Here is a 20,554-nt window from a genome sequence, read left to right on the forward strand (position 1 = left end):
TTTAGACCAAGCAGAGGGGAAAAAAATATGGAATCACTCAATTCTGAGGAAAAAATTATGGAATCATGAAAAACAAAAGAACACTCCAACACATCACTAGTATTTTGCTGCACCACCTCTGGCTTTTATAACAGCTTGCAGTCTCTGAGGCATGGACTTAATGAGTGACAAACAGTACTCTTCATCTGGCTCCAACTTTCTCTGATTGCTGTTGCCAGATCAGCTTTGCAGGTTGGAGCTTTGTCGTGGACCATTTTCTTCAACTTCCACCAAAGATTTTCAGTTGGATTAAGATCTGGACTATTTGCAGGCCATGACATTGACCCTATGTGTCTTTTTGCAAGGAATGTTTTCACAGTTTTTGCTCTATGGCAAGATGCAATATCATCTTGAAAAATGATTTCATCATCCCCAAACATCCTTTCAATTGATGGGATAAGAAAAGTGTCCAAAATATCAACGTAAACTTGTGCATTTATTGATGATGTAATGACCGCCATCTCCCCAGTGCCTTTACCTGACATGCAGCCCCATATCATCAATGACTGTGGAAATTTACATGTTCTCTTCAGGCAGTCATCTTTATAAATCTCATTGGAATGGCACCAAACAAAAGTTCCAGCATCATCACCTTGCCCAATGCAGATTCGAGATTCACCAATGAAAGTGACTTTCATCCAGTTATCCACAGTCCACGATTGCGTTTCCTTAGCCCATTGTAACCTTGTTTTTTCTGTTTAGGTGTTAATGATGGCTTTCGTTTAGCTTTTCTGTATGTAAATCCCATTTCCTTTAGGAGGTTTCTTACAGTTCGGTCACAGACGTTGACTCCAGTTTCCTCCCATTCGTTCCTTGTTTGTTTTGTTGTGCATTTTTGATTTTTGAGACATATTGCTTTAAGTTTTCTGTCTTGACACTTTGATGTCTTCCTTGGTCTACCAGTATGTTTGCCTTTAACAACCTTCCCATGTTTGTATTTGGTCCAGAGTTTAGACACAGCTGACTGTGAACAACCAACATCTTTTGCAACATTGCGTGATGATTTACCCTCTTTTAAGAGTTTGATAATCCTCTCCTTTGTTTCAATTGACATTTCTCGTGGTGGAGCCATGATTCATGTCAGTCCACTTGGTGCAACAGCTCTCCAAGGTGTGATCACTCCTTTTTAGATGCAGACTAATGAGCAGATCTGATTTGATGCAGGTGTTAGTTTTTGGGATGAAAATTTACAGGGTGATTCCATAATTTAATCCTCAGAATTGAGTGATTCCATATTTTTTTCCCTCTGCTTGGTCTAAAAAAGTAACCGTTACTGACTGCCACAATTTTTTTTCCTGATTCCTTATAGTGTTTCTTAAAGCCAGAAAGTTGCCATTTGAAATGACTTTAGTTTTGTGTCATGTCTGTGATCTGCTTTTTTTCTACAAAATTAAACAACTGAATGAACATCCTCCGAGTCCGGTGATTCCATAAATTTTTGCCAGGGGTTGTATATAAGATGTCTGAAGTTCGGTTTGTGTTTATTAAATTTCACGCAGATTAAATGTAGAGACACAGATTATTTATTTGGTATATTTTTGGCAAGTGTTTATGGTCTCTACTGCCATCTACTGGCCAGTAGTGTTCATTGCGGTATTCGCCCTAAGTATTGAGATATCCCATAATCCTTTGCGTGCCAGAGAGTTGCTGCAGCTGATGAAAAGAAATAAAAATGTACATTTTGGTTGTATAATGTTCATTTACAATTGTTGTGTTTTTTCTCTGTGCTATTTAAACCAGTAGCTCTCTGGCGTGCAAAGAATTATGGGTTTGGGACTGCGCATCTGCGCGCCAGTAGGTGGCAGTGTTCTATGCATTTTGACCCTGGTTATATCAGACGGTTGTCTAATCAAATGGCATATTTTATAAAAGGACATTTGTATGTAAACCAATACACACATCACATTAACGTGTTTGTTTTTACATAGAATGAATGGGTCAACCAATCGGTATTAGTAGAGGCTCATTTTATCCATAATCCTTTTGACATCTGTGTGTGTTTGTTACAAAACTTCAGAATTAGTGCATTATTTAAAACTCGCTGGGGTACCCGGCGCTGCCTGGGTTAACCTGTTTAAACATAAGCCACATGCCAATCATTTTAATCAAAACAATTGGCCAACATTTGTTTTTGTAATGCTGATGTCTTATAAATATAATAGTTAATGGGCTAAAGTTTGTCCAGCAGAACTGTAACAGGTGGACTCCCCAAACTAAGTGGAAGTACTTGGTTAAAAGACAAACACATTTGAAGTCCTTCATGCAGACTTTGCTTTGCAATCAAATTTATAACAAAATTACACACAAAAAGGTAGATAACAGTAAATGTAAATATCAATGAATCAAAATTGAGGTAGTGGTGTATTTCACTGTGTTTACATTGCAATTCTACAAAGATAAAATGAATGTGTTCAGACAGGAAGGCAAACTGGGTTGTATAGGACAGTCAGGTGCTTAACAGTTGAGAACATAAAGTAGCTGAAGGAAGGGATTAAATAAACAGAGGTGGCCAACACATATACAGGGCTGGAAATTTGAATCTGCCTGGTCATACCCACAGCCGGCTATTTTGGGGGTAATTTTCAGTTCAACTTTTAAGAAAAAATGGTACCAGTTTGTTCCCCATGTCATGAAGATTCAGAATATATATAGTTTTTAGGGCTGCATATTATAGTTTGGGAGTTTATCCCAGACGGACGGACGTAGCCCTTTATGTATATAGAATAAAAGATGTTATATTTTAACTTTGTACAAATGACAGAATTGTCATTAATGTAGTTATTCTATCCAGATTAATTTGATTTATAAATCAAAACCATAAGTCAAAACTGCTTTATTTTCCAAGAAATCTGCCTCATAACGGAACTGTTTTAGGCGGTTAAGGAATAATGAGTTTTTTCGTGACATCTTGGTGGTCAGGCTTCTTTTGCTGTGGTAGAGTTGAGCTTAACGCCTCTCAACTGCTCTACTGCTGCAAAATACGTAGTAAACAGGAGCTTACAGCAGAGGCAGAGCGCACAAAGACAGAAGTGGTGATTCATTGCTTGGGTTTGTGATCGTGGTGTCAAAACTCAATTTTCAAAAAGTTATCGTTAGGTGTAGCTTCCGATAAATTGTTGGGTGGTTTATCGGTCTAGCTTTATAAAAGATAACTTTTCAGTTAGCTGATTAGCTAACTTTTTGGTTACCTGTGCCCACCACTGGAAGCCACACAGATGTAAACTTGTGATTAAAAATAACTGGAACCTGTCATCTTAAACCTTTATTTTCTTCACACCACCAGTTACAAATGAGATGCAAATGTGTTTGCTAACCTGAAACCGTGTGAAATAAGGTCTCTGTGGAAATGCAGTACCTTGACTGACCACTTGAGGCTTGTTCCAAAACAGGATATTCACATAGGACTCTGTTAAAATGTAGAACTTTAGAGCAGACATCAACATGTTTACAGCCTGGTACAAAAAAAAGTTTTTCTGTATAGGTAGTTTCCTCCTCCATGACAGCTGTACAGTGATTAATTTTTTTCTAACTTCTCAGTGTGCTATGTTTTATATACCATAAAACTCTGTTTATTTGGGTGGGAGGTCACTTTGAGAGGCAGCTGCTGAGCAGAGCGTCTCCTCCTCTCATCTTTAGCTCAGACTCTGCTCGCTGCAGCTGGTCGTGGAGAATGTGTCTGCTTGTTTGGAATATTGTGTTATGAACACCTGAAATAATCTGGCTTGTTTGGTGACACGTCCTAATGATGTCCTCAGACGTTTCTGTTGTCGGATTTAATGTTGTGTACCAACAGTGTTGGCACTATTAGCAGCTGTTGGTAGTTTCACCTTTTTGTCCACTTAATGCACGATAACTCAGAAAATATGTGGCTCATAAATCTTAATGTCCATAACGAAGTAAACCGTTTGGAGAACTATCACACCATCGCCAAAAATTATTTAATAAACAACCGAATGGAGTTTAGGTGATGCTGACTGTAACAGGGGCGTGGTCGGGTGTTCTTTTTTTTTTTTTTTTTTTTGTCACACACAGAACCACCCATGCTCCGCCCGTTTATGCATTAATCAGTGATGAACGTTTTCCGGAATTTACCGGAAATCAGGGTTTTAAGTCACTTAAGTCACAACATTAAAAGTTATGAGCTGCGTTTTTCCTCCAGTTATCATACATTAAGTGGAGCTAACGGTTGAAGCCTTCAGCTGCTAAAAATGCTAACGACGGTAACATTCAGACTAGAGTTTAACTCTGCGAGCCAAAGCCACAAGATTGAGTTTGAGCAGTGGACAAAAATTTGTCTAAGGTGAGCGAAATAATATGGGATGTTCGTGCTCTGCTGAAGTTTATCAGCTAAGTTTGCTTTAGCTGCTGGATGTTTGACTCAATCACTGTCGAGCTGAGTGTTTGACCTATTTTTATTTTTACCAAAAAAAGCTACACAGTTTTTATTGTTACTGCCATTACTACAAGAGAAGTCTCAAGTTTAAATAACTTAGATTTTATTAGTTTTTTTTAACCATCAAGTAATTAAAGAAAATAGCACAGTGCTGTTTCATATTTCTGTATATTTTAAGAAAAAATTTCTCGACCCAGATCAGAAACATTCATTTGCTGAATGAATGAATGAATCTGCCATTACTACATGTACACATTACCTTCATGCTATACATATTTGTAAGGATTTTAAGGTGGCCAAGAATTTGAAAACGGATAATAAATAGCTCCAAGGGGGGTGGTGGCCAAGTGGTTAATGCGCTTGGTTTCAGTTCAGAAGGTTCCGGGTTCAAATCCCACCCCTGCCACATTTCTCCATGTAATGCAGAGTTGCGTCAGGAAGGGCATCTGGCGTAAAACTTGTGCCAATTCAACATGCAGATCCACCTTGGATTTACTGTGGCGACCCCAAGTGCAAACAAGGGAGCCGCCGAAGGAACTTTACTTTTATAATAAATAGCTCCAAAGCTCCCGACAAAACTAGGAAATCTCAGAAGTGAGTAAATGTTGAACAAGTTGATGCATTAATGTGCGATAAATAATACGATTGTTCCATTTGAATTGACACTGAGAATTATTATTTTTGAGTTTTTTGAATTGTCATTTCCTTTACAGTGTGATTTTTCTGAACTTTTTTTTTTTTAAGATTAAAGGCTGGTAGCACAATACAAGTTGTGTAAAAAGACTGGGATGGAAAAATTGACCTGACCCAACAACAACAGCAAAAAAAGAATTTCTGGTGGGCAAATTGACCTGAAAATGCACCAGAATGCATCTGAGATCTCAAATTCTTTGGGGGAGAACCCCCAGACCCCCCCGCCAGGGCCTTTTGCCCTTGCCAAAACTGTTCACCCCCTCCCCATGGCCCACTTTCATAACTGAGTGAGTTCATCAATCAGATGCTGTGAGCATGGCAACACCTACAACACAGCCCAGACATGGGCTTCATTTCACCTGTTGTGGGTCTCTGTAGAAAAGCAGTGGGTGATGTCACACAGGCTCTGTCCAGTATATATATATATATATATATATATATATATATATATATATATATATATATACAGTCTGTGTGTTTGCCCTCAAACCTTGTAAAATTCAGACAGAAACAAATAGTGTGCCCCCTATGGTGGAGCATAACCATCTATATGTGGTTGGCTAAATTTCCTTACATCAACTGTTCACATCAGCACAGAGTAACTGTAGGAAGTGAGCATTTTTTCCACTGTCCTGATGGTGACAAAAAGTGGAAACAAAATGAGAAATGATCACATGTGAGAAATCATACAGAAGAAAATTGCTGCTCTGAATGTGGTAAAACATTTCCAGATAAAAATGGTGTGAACCAGTGCGTGAGAATTCTTTCAGAAGAGAACCACTTTGGCTGTAGTAAAAGATGTCAGGGGGAAACAATGAGAATGTATGCAGAAGAGAAATTATTGTGCTCTTAGGCTTATAGTGAAATATTTTGACAAAACTAAACACATGTATTAAAGTGTTTTAATAACTGTATCATTTTAAAGTGCAAATGCAACTTGTCACAAATTCATGTTCTTTGATGATGTGATGTCATGAATGATTGAATTGTGATCCTAACACATTATTATAGCAACATTTGACCACTGTGACAGTAGTCTGGTCTCACAACACCAGGGCTGGTATGATTTAAATCAGCTTAGTTAAAGCATGATGTATATTGCTGTAAAAAAAAAAAAAAAAGTAAACAATGATTCCCCCCCCAGAAATCAGTACTTCAAACATCATCGAAATATGAAGTCAGTACCATTCATTAATGGTACTTGTACATTTTGGATTTTCACCAATTTTCAGGTTTTTAACATGTCAATAAAAGCAGTCGGGGAATTCTGACGTACACCAATCTGGATCACCTCCAAAATTCAGTGAAATTAAGTTTCTAGTATTACAGAAAGTGTGCAAAAATTATTTAAACAAAATTAGGCAGGTGCATAAATTTGGGCACCCCAACAGAAAAAATACATCAGTATTTAGTAGATCCGCCTTTTGTAGAGATAACAGCTTCTAAACGCTTCCTATAGCTTCCAGTGAGAGTCTGGATTGTGGTTGAAGGTATTTTGGACCATTCGTCTTTACAAAACGTCTCAGGTTTGTTGGTTTCTGAGCATGGACAGCCCGCTTAAAATCACACCACAGATTTTCAATAATATTCAGGTCTGGGGACTGACATGGCCATTCTAGAACATTGTACTTGTTCCTCTGCATGAATGCCTTAGTAGATTTTGAACAGTGTTTAGGGTTGTTGTCTTGTTGAAAGATCCAGCCCTGGTGCAACTTCAACTTTGTCACTGATTCATGAACATTGTTCTCAAGAATCTGCTGATACTGACTGGAATCTATGTGACCCTCAGCTTTAACAAGATTCCCAGTACCTGCACTGGCCACACAGCATGATGGAACCACTGCCAAATTTCACTTTAGGTAGCAAGTGTTTTTCTTGGAATGCTGTCTTCAGTTTCACCCATGCACACCACCCCTTATGTCCAAATAACTCAATTTTAGTTTCATCAGTCCACAGCACCTTGTTCCAAAATGAAGCTGGCTTGTTCAAATGTGCTTTAGCATACCTCAAGCGACTCTGTTTGTGGCACGTACGCAGAAAAGGCTTCCTCTGCATTACAGCATCATACAGCATCTCTTTGTGGAAAGTGCGCTGTATAGTTGAGCAAAGCACAGAGACACTATCTGCAGCAAGATCATGTTGTAGGTCTTTGGAGCAGGTCTGTGGGTTGACTATGACTGTTCTCACCATCCTTCGCTTCAGCTTATCTGAGATTTTTCTTGGCCTGCCACTTCAGCCCTTAACTAATACTGTTCCTGTGGTCTTCCATTTCCTCACTATGTTCGTCACAGTGGAAACTGACAGCTGAAATCTCTGAGATAGCTTTTTGTATCCTTCCCCTAAACCATGATGTTGAACAGTCTTTGTTTTCAGGTTATTTGAGAGTTGTTTAGATGCTCCCATGTTGCCACTCATTAGAAGAGATGCAAAGATGGGAAACATTTTCAAACGGCCACCTTAAATACCCTTTCTCATGATTGGATTCACCTGTGTAAGTAGGTCAAGGGTCAGTGAGCTTACCAAACCAATTTTGTGTTTCAATAATTAGTGCTAAATGTATTCAAATCAATAAGATGACGAGGGTGCCAAAATTCATGCACCTGTCTAATTTTGTTAAAATAATTATTGCACACGTTCTGTAAATACTAGAAACTTAATTTCACTTCTCAAATATCAGTGTGTTTGTCTGCTATATGATATATTTAACTGAAATTTCTGATCCAGACAACCAATGATTTATAAAGGAAAATCATGAAAATTATCAGGGGGGCCCAAACATTTGTATACAACTGTATCTGTGGTGCAAATTTGGTGAGAATCTGTGAAGTAGTTTTGACATTACTTTTTTTTAAGATTATAAAGTGAAACTTGGTCCAGAATCTGGATCCAGATCCAGATCACTTCTAAAATTCAGTGGAGTCTTCCATGCCCCAGTATCTATCTGTGGTGCAAATATGGTGAGAATATGTGAAGTACTTTCGATGTAATCCTTCAAAGTCCATATGAAGTGAAATCTGCATCCACAATCCAGATCCAGATTACCTCAAAAATTTAATGGAGTCTTCCATGCCCTAATATGGATCTGTCGTGCACAAGTGGTAAGAATCTTTGAAGTAGTTTCGGCGTAATCCTTCAAAGCCTATATGAAGTGAAATCTTGATCCAGAGTCCAGATCTGGATCAGCTCCAAAATCTAATGGCATCTTCCATGGCCTGATATGTATCTGTGGTACAACTTTGGTGAGAATCTGTTTAGTACTTTTGACAAAATCCTGTAAAGCCTATATAAAGTGAAACCTAATCCAGAATTCGGCTCTGGATCACCTCCAAAATTTAATGGAGTCTTCCATGACCTGATAATTTGTAAAATTTTGTCAAAGTCTGTGCAGTAGTTTTAGTGTAATCTTGCAGACAGACAAATAAATGCAGATGGTTTTATTACATCCTTGGGAGACATAATAAAGATTAGAACTAATGATACTATTTGTATCAACTCATTTATGAATGAATGAATGAATGGATTTATTCGACACACACACAAATCCGAAAGAACAGAAACATACCAATAATATGAATGTTATATAAACAAGCCTGTGAGTCCGAAAGGGTGTGGGCAGAAGCAAAGCTTATCAACGCCCACCCCTGCTAGAATGAGTCCAACAATTATAACAGTCATAACAACATATACACAAATTCACAACACACTACATATCAACACAGACATACACTTCAATATTTAATTACATTTCAATTCATGTATAAGTATGTTATGTATAAAGCGCCAAATCACAGCAAACTTGGCCCAAGTCACTCCATATTAACCCTGGCGATTTAGAAGAAGAAATGAATAAAAATGGTAAATGTTGATTTAAATCAGTAAAAGTTTATTTACATTTTCAAAAATCATGACTTAAGAAAAAAATTATTTATTTATTTTTGCCATCCCTGCGTGATGCCTAAATCAGCTGAAACGTGAATCTCCGTGTGACGTCAAAGATACAGCAGCAGGCTCTCTGGGCTCAAATCAGTGCCCACTCTTAAAAAAAAAAAAAATAATTAAAAAAAATCTGTTGTATCACCATCTGAAAGCTGGGACATTATATGGAAAAGTTGGGACATTATGAAAAATGCAAATGTAAAAAAAAAAAGTTAAGAATTGATTACAGAAATGATTACAGATTTAAAATAATATGGTTGTGATGATTCAGAGAGGACAGGTCAGAGGTAAGATTGTGTTCGAAGTTACTTTGAGTGTGAACCACAGAAATTCACATGCAAATGTCACAGTGGTTGTTATCACATGCTTTTGTGGAAAGTAAATGAAATGTCTGTTTACAGTTGAAGATTATGTAAAATATACAACAATCACCTGTGATGTATATCTCCAAACTATCACTTCCATCAGTGCAACAACTTAGTGGAGTCATGTCACACTCACCACTCTGCTTTATTTTAATGAATGTTATTCTAAATGCTATCAATTTAATTCCTCCTTTGCAGACATGCAGACTTTGTTGGTGATGAAAGAAGAAATTCTCCCTGAACAGCAGGAAGGAAACCTGAGTGTTGACCAGGAGGACATTAAAGAGGAACAAGAGAAACTCTGGATAAGTCCACAGGTACAACAGCTTCACCAGCCGGAGGAGGCCGATATCACAAAGTGCCCTTTTAGTGCTGTGAAGAGTGACAATGATGAAAACCCACAGTCATCAGAGGTTCATCAAAGCCAAAGTGATGAGAGCACAGAGGCTGAGCCTGTAGCCAGCAGCTCACCTGTACTCAGAACACTGATGGCACAAGCAGGTGGAGAGGACGATGGAGGACCACAGTCAGGTTCATGCAGTCTTTTACCGCCAGATACCAATGGAAGAAGTTCAGATTGCTTTGAAGTTGATAGATACAAATGGAAGCAGACTACAAAACTTGGTTCAGCCTTTAACAGTCTGAAAAACAGCAGTGTCTCTGTTAGTCATAGCAGGTGCAACATGATTAAGAAAAAGTGTGACGGCTCTGAAAATGGAAAAACATGTGATCACATAAACTATTTAAAGATAGAAAACAGAAGGCAAAGAAGTGAAAAAACATTTAACTGTCCAGAGTGTGGTGAAAGTTTTGAAAAAAAAGGTAATGTGATTACACCCATTAGAATTAATACAGGGCAGAAACCATTTAGCTGTTCTGAGTGTGGAAAAACATTTGGAAGAAAGAGCAGTCAGATCACACACATGAGAATTCATACTGGCCAAAAGCCATTTAGCTGTTCTGAGTGTGGAAAAAGATTTGGACAAAAGAGTAATCTGGTCACACACATGAGAATTCATACTGGCCAGAAACCATTTAGCTGTTCTGAGTGTGGAAAAAGATTTGGACAAAAGAACAGTCTGGTCATACACATGAGAAGTCATACTGGCCAGAAACCATTTAGCTGTTCTGAGTGTGGAAAAAGATTTGGACAAAAGAACAGTCTGGTCACACACAGAAGAATTCATACTGGCCAGAAACCATTTAGCTGTTCTGAGTGTGGTAAACAATTTGGATATAAGAGCCATTTGATGACCCATATGAGATGTCATACAGGACAGAAACCATTTAGCTGTGCTGAGTGTGGTAAAAGATTTGGAGATAAGAGCAGTCTGATCAAACATTCCAGAATTCACACAGGACAAAAACCGTTTACTTGTGCTGAGTGTGGTAAAGGATTTCGACAAAGGGGCAATCTGATGACACACATGATAATTCACACAGGACAGAAACCATTTAGCTGTTCTGAGTGTGGTAAAAGATTTGGACTTCAGTCCAATCTCATCACACATATGAGAATTCATACAAGACAGAAACCATTTAGCTGTTCTGAGTGTGGTAAAAGATTTGGATACAAGAACAGTCTGATCATACATATGAGAATTCACACAGGACAAAAACCATTTAGCTGTTCTGTGTGTGGTAAAACGTTTGGACATAAAAACAGCCTGACCATACACATGAGAAATCACACAGGGCAGAAACCATTTAGCTGTTCTGAGTGTGACAAAAGATTTGGACAAAAGAGCCATTTGATTACACACATAAGAAGTCATACAGGACAGAAACCATTTAGCTGTTCTGAGTGTGGTCAAGCATTTGGACATAAAAACAGTCTGTTCACACACATGAGAATTCACACAGGACACAAACCATTTCCTTGTTCTGAGTGTGGTAAAACATTTGGACAGAAAAACAGCCTTCTCATACACATGATAATTCACACGGGACAGAAACCATTTACTTGTTCTGAGTGTGGCAAAAGATTTGTACAAAAGAGCAATGTGATCAGACACATGAGAATTCATACAGGACAGCTTAAAAACTAACTCAGTAATTGATAAATAATGCCATCATGGAGGGCTGCAAAAAAGGAAGAGAAACCTTTGGATGGCTTGGATTGATTACAAAAAGGCATTTGACAGTGTGCTGCACTTATGGATAATAAGGTGCTTAGAACTCTACAACATCAGTGAGGAAATAAAATCTTTCCCAATGAACAAGTGGAACACCACCATCACCCTAAACCACACGAGGGGGCAAATAATAATCCCAGACGCACAAGTGCAGAGGGGGATATTCTAGGGAGACATCTCTCGCCACCATTTTATTCTGTCTTACCATAGGCCTACTTAGCAAGATACGGAAGGAGTATTGACGTGGGGTATGACTTAAATAAAGGCAGAGGATGGAAACATAAAAAAATCATGAACCATCTGCTGTTCATGAATGATTTAAAGATCTTAGCCTGTGATCACTGATTGGTTGATTCATTTAACCAACACAAAACTTAATGTGCGTTGGTTTTTACAAATAAATGTGTATTTGTAAAATATCAAATTTTTTTTTTTTCATTTAAAAAAAAAAAAAGCATTTGCAAAACTGAAGATTCTGTTCAAGTTGTGATTCAGCAAGGCAGCAACAACCGTGTGATAGAACCGGGCGTAATTCACAATACGCATCTTGACCCATCTTTTGGATGGCATATTAGATACTGGTATGTTACTATAGTATGGGAGGTCTGGGCGGCTTTGCTTGAGCTGCTGCCCCCATGACCAGACTCCGGATAAAGCGGAAGAAAATGGATGGATGGTATGTTACTATGCTTTTTACTTTTTTTGCTCTTTTACTATGCTTGTTAATCTTTTAATTCATTTTATTTTGTTTTCTGAATTGTTTTGTGTGAAGTGCCTTGAGGCAACTGTTGCGATTTGGCACTAAGTGAATAAATTGAATTGAAAATGAGGCTCAGTTTCCCCATAATGCAGTTTGTCATCTGTGTGTGTTAATGTTCAAAACCACAATAACTGCATTATTTTAAAATGAAAAGATATGTGTTATATTTTCACTTTGTACAAATGACAGACTTGACATTAATGCAGTTCAACTGTCCAGATTAATTTGGGTTAGAAATGAAAACCATAAGTCAAACCTTTTTCCTTTTGAGGACTTTGGCCTCACGGCTGAACCGCTGTATCCTGTGAATGGAAATGATTCTTCCTTACAGCAGTGGGCAGGGCGCACAAAGACTGAAGCGTTGGTTTGTTGGTTGTGTTGGGTTTGTGATCGTCTTTGATTCTAATCAGAAGCATAGGCGGTATTTAAACTCAAAACCAGCCTGTCAGTAGCTGAGTGTACTGGAGACAATACTGAAAGTTATCGGTTAGCTGTATCTTCCGTAAAAAATTTTTTTTAGTGGTTTATCGGTTTAGCATGATAAAAGTTAACTTTTCAGTTAGCTGATTAGTGGTTATCGAAGCTACCTTTTTGGTTAGCTGTGCCCACCACTCTCTGTGTGTGTGTGTGTGTGTGTGTGTGTGTGTGTGTGTGTGTGTGTGTGTGTGTGTGTGTGTGTGTGTGTGTGTGTGTGTGTGTATACACTCAACAAAATATAAACACAACACTTTTGGTTTTGCTCCCATTTTGTATGAGATGAACTCAAAGATCTAAAACTTTTTCCACATACACAATATCACCATTTCCCTCAAATATTGTTCACAAACCAGTCTAAATCTGATAGTGAGCACTTCTCCTTTGCTGAGATAATCCATCCCACCTCACAGGTGTGCCATACCAAGATGCTGAATAGACACCATGATTAGTGCACAGGTGTGCCTTAGACTGCCCACAATAAAAGGCCACTCTGAAAGGTGCAGTTTTATCACACAGCACAATGCCACAGATGTCGTAAGATTTGAGGGAGCGTGCAATTGGCATGCTGACAGCAGGAATGTCAACCAGAGCTGTTGCTCGTGTATTGAATGTTCATTTCTCTACCATAAGCCGTCTCCAAAGGCGTTTCAGATAATTTGGCAGTACATCCAACCAGCCTCATAACCGCAGACCACGTGTAACCACACCAGCCCAGGACCTCCACATCCAGCATGTTCCCCTCCAAGATCGTCTGAGACCAGCCACTCGGACAGCTGCTGAAACAATCGGTTTGCATAACCAAAGAATTTCTGCACAAACTGTCAGAAACCGTCTCAGGGAAGCTCATCTGCATGCTCGTCGTCCTCATCGGGGTCTCGACTTGACTCCAGTTCGTTGTCGTAACCGACTTGAGTGGGCAAATGCTCACATTCGCTGGCGTTTGGCACGTTGGAGAGGTGTTCTCTTCACGGATGAATCCCGGTTCACACTGTCCAGGGCAGATGGCAGACAGCGTGTGTGGCGTCGTGTGGGTGAGCGGTTTTCTGATGTCAATGTTGTGGATCGAGTGGCCCATGGTGGCGGTGGGGTTATGGTATGGGCAGGTGTCTGTTATGGACGAAGAACACAGGTGCATTTTATTGATGGCATTTTGAATGCACAGAGATACCGTGATGAGATCCTGAGGCCCATTGTTGTGCCATACATCCAAGAACATCACCTCATGTTGCAGCAGGATAATGCACGGCCCCATGTTGCAAGGATCTGTACACAATTCTTGGAAGCTGAAAATGTTCCAGTTCTTGCATGGCCGGCATACTCACCGGACATGTCACCCATTGAGCATGTTTGGGATGCTCTGGACCGGCGTATACGACAGCGTCTACCAGTTCCTGCCAATATCCAGCAACTTCACACAGCCATTGAAGAGGAGTGGACCAACATTCCACAGGCCACAATTGACAACCTGATCAACTCTATGCGAAGGAGATGTGTTGCACTGCATGAGGCAAATGGTGGTCACACCAGATACTGACTGGTACCCCCCCCCCAATAAAACAAAACTGCACCTTTCAGAGTGGCCTTTTATTGTGGGCAGTCTAAGGCACACTTGTGCACTAATCATGGTGTCTAATCAGCATCTTGATATGGCACACCTGTGAGGTGGGATGGATTATCTCAGCAAAGGAGAAGTGCTCACTATCACAGATGTAGACTGGTTTGGGAACGATATTTGAGGGAAATGGTGATATTGTGTATGTGGAAAAAGTTTTAGATCTTTGAGTTCATCTCATACAAAATGGGAGCAAAACCAAAAGTGTTGCGTTTATATTTTTGTTGAGTTTGTGTATGTATATATATATATATATATATATATATATATACACACACATTATGGCTGGATTATTAGTAGTTAAGTGCTGGGCTTTGGACCAGAGGATCCTGGGTTCAAATCCCAGCCTGACCTGGAAAATTACTAAGGGCCCTTGGACAAGGTCCTTAATCCCCTGGTTGCTCCCGGTGTGTAGTGGGCGCCTTGTATGGCAGCAGCCTCACATCGGGGTGAATGTGAGGCATTGATGTGTAAAGCGCTTTGAGCGTCTAATGCAGATGGAACATAAATGCAGTCCATTTACCATTATGGCTTTATTTTGAAACGGAATGAGCAACTCTCAAACCGTGTACCTGTGAAGAAATCAGACTTACCCCTCTTTTCTTCTATGGTATTTAATGGCAGCTGGCATCCTTATTGTTGCACTGCTGCATCAGTCCTCTCGAATTAGTGCTGCGGTTCAGGGACCTTAATTTTGGGGTACCTTGCATAAATTTAGAACAAGACAAAATGAGTATCAATTTGTTCCTTGAGATGTGCACTAATAGAATATTGAGGTTGTACTCGTGGAATATACTTTTTAAAAGATGAATTAACCCCTTGTTTGCGGCTCCCGTGAAAAGCGTGGTAATTACCAGAAAACGCTGGGGCTGACATTTTCTGCTTTCATTTGGTGGATAAAAATCCTTTTATCAATATATGGATTTATTTATAACCATTTGCAGTTTTTTTTATTTTTTTTTTTACTCATATTTATGATTTTATGATGTACTCTGGCATCATCTGCACCATTTTTTTTTTTTTTATCCCTTTTTGGTTATAAAGGGACTCATAAAAATTTTGCCATTTTAGTTCTGAAAATGGCAACTTACTGGTAGACTGTTATACGAGGTCTGTCAATAAAGTATAGGTCCTTTTTATTTTTTTCAAAAACTATATGGATTTCATTCATATGTTTTTACGTCAGACATGCTTGAACCCTCGTGCGCATGCGTGAGTTTTTCCACGCCTGTCGGTGACGTCATTCGCCTGTGAGCACTCCTTGTGGGAGGAGTCGTCCAGCCCCTCGTCGGAATTCCTTTGTCTGAGAAGTTGCTGAATGACTGGCGCTTTGTTTGATCAAAATTTTTTCTAAACCTGTGAGACACATCGAAGTGGATACGGTTCGAAAAATTAAGCTGGTTTTCAGTGAAACTTTTAACGGCTGATGAGAGATTTTGAGGTGATACTGTCGCTTTAAGGACTTCCCACGGAGCTGGACTTCACGTAGCGCTCTCAGGCGCCGTCGTCAGCCTGTTTCAAGCTGAAAACCTCCACATTTCAGGCTCTATTGATCCAGGACGTCGTGAGAGAACAGAGAAGTTTCAGAAGAAGTCGGTTTCAGCATTTTATCCGGATATTCCACTGTTAAAGGAGATTTTTTTTTTTTTAATGAAAGGCGTGCAGACGGGTCCGCGCGTCAGGACGCAGCCGGCGCAGGAAAAACACCTCCGTGTTGATAACCATTTGTAAAATCCAGGCGGCTTTTGATGGCTTTCAGTGGAGTGAGTATATGAGAAATTGTTTAACAGCTGGACATGTTCCAACTTGTCCTTAAGGCTTCCAACAGAGGTGTTTTTCCTGTGGCGGAGCGTCGCAGCGGCTGTGAGCTGACGCTGCAATCTGCCCGCACATCTTTCATTAAAAAAAATCTCCTTTAACAGTGGAATATCCGGATAAAATGCTGAAACCGACTTCTTCTGAAACTTCTCTGTTCTTTCACGACGTCCTGGATCAATAGAGCCTGAAATGTGGAGGTTTTCAGCTTGAAACAGGCTGACGACGGCGCCTGAGAGCGCTGCGCGACGTCTCGCACCGTGGGAAGTCCTTAAAGCGACAGTATCACCTCAAAATCTCTCATCAGCCGTTAAAATTTTCACGGAAAACCAGCTTAATTTTTCGACCCGTGTCCACTTCGATGTGTCTCACAGGTTTAGAAAAAAATTGTGATCAAACAAAGCGCCAGTCTCTCAGCAACTTCTCAGACAAAGGAATTCTGACGAGGGGCTGGACGACTCCTCCCACAAGGAGTGCTCACAGGCAAATGACGTCACCGACAGGCATGGAAAAACTCACGCATGCGCACGAGGGTTCAAGCATGTCTGACGTAAAAACATGTGAATGAAATCCATATAGTTTTTTGAAAAAAATAAAAAGGACCTATACTTTATTGACAGACCTCGTATTTTATTCCTTGGGCTATCTACCTGAAAGAAATGTGTAATTAAATAAATAAATGTGATTCTTCTTAAAAATGGTGCATTAACCCCTTATTTATTGTAGCCACATACATAGTGAAAATCCAGAGCAATGGCAGAGAGTAAGCTGAGACACCTTATGTCAAAAAGTGATTTATGGCCCTGTCAGCCAATCAGAATTGACTGTCAATAAGCCCCGCCCTTAACGTCACCCCTTATGACGTCACAGCCGATCAGAATCGACTGTCACTATGTCCCGCCCCTAGCCCCGCCCCAAGCGCCGCCTCCAAGCCCTACCTCCCCTCCCACCCGGGTCTAATATTTTAATGTCCTTTTATTTCATGAATTAAAGAACGATTAAAAAATACCTAGATCTTTTTTAATGTTTTAATTAAAGAATTAACTAATTCTGAAATAATTAAACATAAATCAGTGTTTAATATTTAATACCCCTTTAATATTTTTTAATTCTTAAAGCGCGTCCTTTTATGGTTTTTAATTCCTCAGTTAAAGAAGGATTTAAAAAATATCCGTATCTTTTACACAATTATGGGAGGTTTTCTTCAATTTACTGATTAAACACGAATATTTTAATACCCCTTTTATATTGTTTAATTCTTAAATTAAAGTGTCTCCTTTTCTGTTATTTAATTCTTAAATTGAAGGATTAAAAATAACCGTCTCTCAGCTGTAACAGCTGAAAGTCTTTGCAGCAAGACGGTCAAATACCCATGCATAGAGCTCCTCACGTTGCAGACACTAGGGGTGGGTGTGTGTGTGTGTGTGTGTGTGTGTGTGTGAGTGACCTGCGCAGCAGGGGTGTCACGCCGGATGGTCTTTTATAACATAGTAGAGAAGCTTGAATCTTTGGTTGAAGCTTGAATGTTTTATTACATCCGATTTCCTGATGACGGGATCATTCGCTGGGCTTGTTTGAAGACGGAAAAACAAAGCTTATTCTTAGTCACGATAGATGCAGTTTCTTTTAAGATATTACTCGGTCGATCAGGGGCTGCGGGACACCCACTGATTGCTGATGCCGCCCGAGGTGATGAAGGCGGAAAAACAAAGTTTCTTCTCAGTCACGCCGGATGGTGTTTTTATTCATCTGAGGCGTTGAATTAAGCCCCGCGCACCGAAGACAGGGTTTAAAAATCTCCTTTTCGATGACAGAGTGACATGCAGCATTCACCATGGCAAGACGAACTCCGATCCTCCGTTACATCTGCGAGACGCCCGTGACCATCACCATGACGACAGAGGGCTCACTCGCTCCAAAAAAAGCGAGGATGTACGTTAGCCGCTTGAGTCAGCCGATACCGGAGGAAGATTTGACGTACGGCCTGGAGGGGCCCGAACGTTTAACTTACACGTTCGATACGTATTTCGCTCAAGTAAGTTTCTTCACTCTGGCTGAGTGTGAGACTGCCACTCGAGGAACCCCGCAGGTGGCGCTTACTTCCGCCGACTGGGGAGTGTTTTCCACGGCTGCAGGGTCGATGATTCGTGACATGGTCAACCCTGAGCCTCCAGGAGATCAGATGCCGGAAAAGAGGAAAACTCACTTCCAACTCACCTGGCTCAGCCCCCAGGGGCCGCACTATAGGGTGATATTTCAGCGGGGACCTCCTGACGGTGACTCTGAGGGAGAAATCAAATTGGAGAGAGTTAGTGCCAGCGGCCGCGTCAGATCCGTCACAGCCGCGGCTGAGAGCTGTTCAACACCTGCAACGAAAGGATTACGGGTCTTTTTACAAGGTGTCTGGCCTGGAGGGATGTGATCGAAGTCCGAAAAAACTTAGCGCGTCTTTTTGCTTAAAACAAAAAAAGATCCCTAGTTACAAACAGAGCAATGTAGTGTATTCTATCAGATGTCAGGAAAACTGTAACGAACACTACATAGGTGAAACGAAGCAACCTTTACACAAAAGGCTATACCAGCACCGCAGAGAGGGCGCCAGTGGACCTCAGTCTGCTGTTCACCTCCACCTCAGAGACACTAACCACACGTTGAGGACAAGGAAGTTAAAATATTAGAGAGAAGAAATGGTTTGAGAGAGGTGTCAAGGAGGCATTCTTTGTGAAACGTTTGAAACCCAGCCTTAACCGGGGAGGGGGTCTGAGACACACTTTATCCCCTGTTTACAATGGGGTACTCAGGTCAAAGGAGTTTCAGTCTTTTGCTCATGGTAGTGAGTCATTCACATCATCAAGGGAGCCATCAGAAAGGCATCTATCCCATCATTAGAGGGACAGCTGTCCTGCCATTAGGTGTGCTAACTACAGCACAATAGTTGCTAATTAGAGCTATTGTTTAGTCACTAGCCTATAGCAGTCCTCCTCTCAGTAGGAGGGGTCTGGTTAGGTTTAAAACTCCAGCTTTTGTTGGCTTCTGTTTTATTCTTCTCTACAAGAGTCAGACAGAAGTCAGACTTCCAGAGCAAGAATTTTAGCTGAGGAAGCTTCTGCGATTTGAAGCGAAACGTCCTCGCGTCAATCAACCCAGTCCAGTCGAAGATTCAAGCTTCTCTACTTAAAAAAAGCATCGGACGGCAGACCAGCATGAGCTCCTCAACCTCCCCCATCGCACCGGCCGATGACATCACTTGCAACTGCCATCCCCGGGGCAGGCCTGGACGAGATCTGCCAAGCCGCTCGTGAACCAGGACCGGCGCCAGAAGGCTTCACGGACCCGCGGCGGGTGCGAGACCCCGTGGGGAGTTCAGCTCGAACCGGTCTGGGGGGAGATCCATCCTTCTCAGGGCGCTTTCTAGCCCGGAGGCGTGGGCTCTCTTCCCGCTGTCACGGAGGGCCGCGAGTCCGGGGGAGGTACAAGACCTCGAGCTGGACTGAGAAATACGCGTCAGACCAGTCAGGCGGGTTCCTGTCAGAGGAATTCCTGAAAACGGTGAAAGTCGGCATGGCCCACTTACTTTTGGCTGTGATCAAAAGTTAGACAAAAACTCTGTTATGGGTGTGAGATCGATCACCCCAGCCAGTGACAGCACGAGTGCCTGGAGCCGTTAAATACATATTTCTTTACCGGACATTTTGAGAGATTAATGGTGAGACTCTGGAGACCGACCTTCATTCCGGCTGTGGTAAAACTCCTAGCCCAGCGCTTCCTCAACCCATCGGTGGCGAGGGTCCAGGGGGCGGTAGAAAACATCCTCACTGAGCTGAAATACAGTGATAATTTTGAAGCAAAGATCAGCGAACTGTACACATGTTTAGGTGAAGACGCTGATCTCGACCTGGAGGGGATGGTAGCCGTCTATAACCCCGACAACTGAAAAAAAAACCTGCATTTTTTAAATTTTTTATATATCATCATTATATTGTTTACAGTCATGGGTAATTGTGTGATGAGTCTCTTTCAAAGCCTGCGGGAAGTTTATATTATACTCGGACTCTCGTATAAGCTGGAGCGGACCGTCATTCGCAGGCTGGAGAGCCCAGACACCCCGCCTTCATGCGTTATGGAGAGGGTCTGCGACGTTACCAGACGTCGTCCCGAGCCCGGAGTCTGGACAGAACATATCTACAATGCGGCTCTCCATTCATCTGAAAAATCTCTGTACACGTATTACTGAAAATCTCTGTTTTGACCCACCGACGATTTTACACGGTGTAATCCGCTGCACGTCCTTACATTATACACTCTGTTTGTGGATGTGATGGCGTGCCG

At 40.9% G+C, this 20,554-nt stretch overlaps 2 protein-coding genes across 4 annotated transcripts in view; both read left to right on the plus strand.

Annotated features, from left to right (window-relative positions):
• Positions 1-20,554, plus strand: part of LOC117522193 (gastrula zinc finger protein XlCGF57.1-like) — a 215,668-nt gene that overhangs the window by 53,154 nt on the left and 141,960 nt on the right. The gene's annotated exons all lie outside the window — the stretch shown is intronic.
• The window catches only part of LOC117522183 (gastrula zinc finger protein XlCGF57.1-like), an 89,544-nt gene that overhangs the window by 16,687 nt on the left and 52,303 nt on the right, over positions 1-20,554 (plus strand). Inside the window, exons 2-3 of one of the 3 annotated variants that reach the window (XM_034183580.1) lie at positions 9,625-11,037; positions 11,206-12,187. The exons of the other annotated variants lie outside the window; for them this stretch is intronic. Coding sequence (XP_034039471.1) covers positions 9,625-11,037; positions 11,206-11,474 — 1,682 coding nt within the window. The 3' untranslated portion in view covers positions 11,475-12,187. Of the gene's footprint in view, positions 1-9,624; positions 11,038-11,205; positions 12,188-20,554 lie in introns of those variants that run through there. 3 annotated transcript variants of the gene reach the window in all.

This window comes from Thalassophryne amazonica, chromosome 12, assembly GCF_902500255.1.
Source record: "Thalassophryne amazonica chromosome 12, fThaAma1.1, whole genome shotgun sequence".
Taxonomy (NCBI): Eukaryota; Metazoa; Chordata; class Actinopteri; order Batrachoidiformes; family Batrachoididae; genus Thalassophryne; species Thalassophryne amazonica.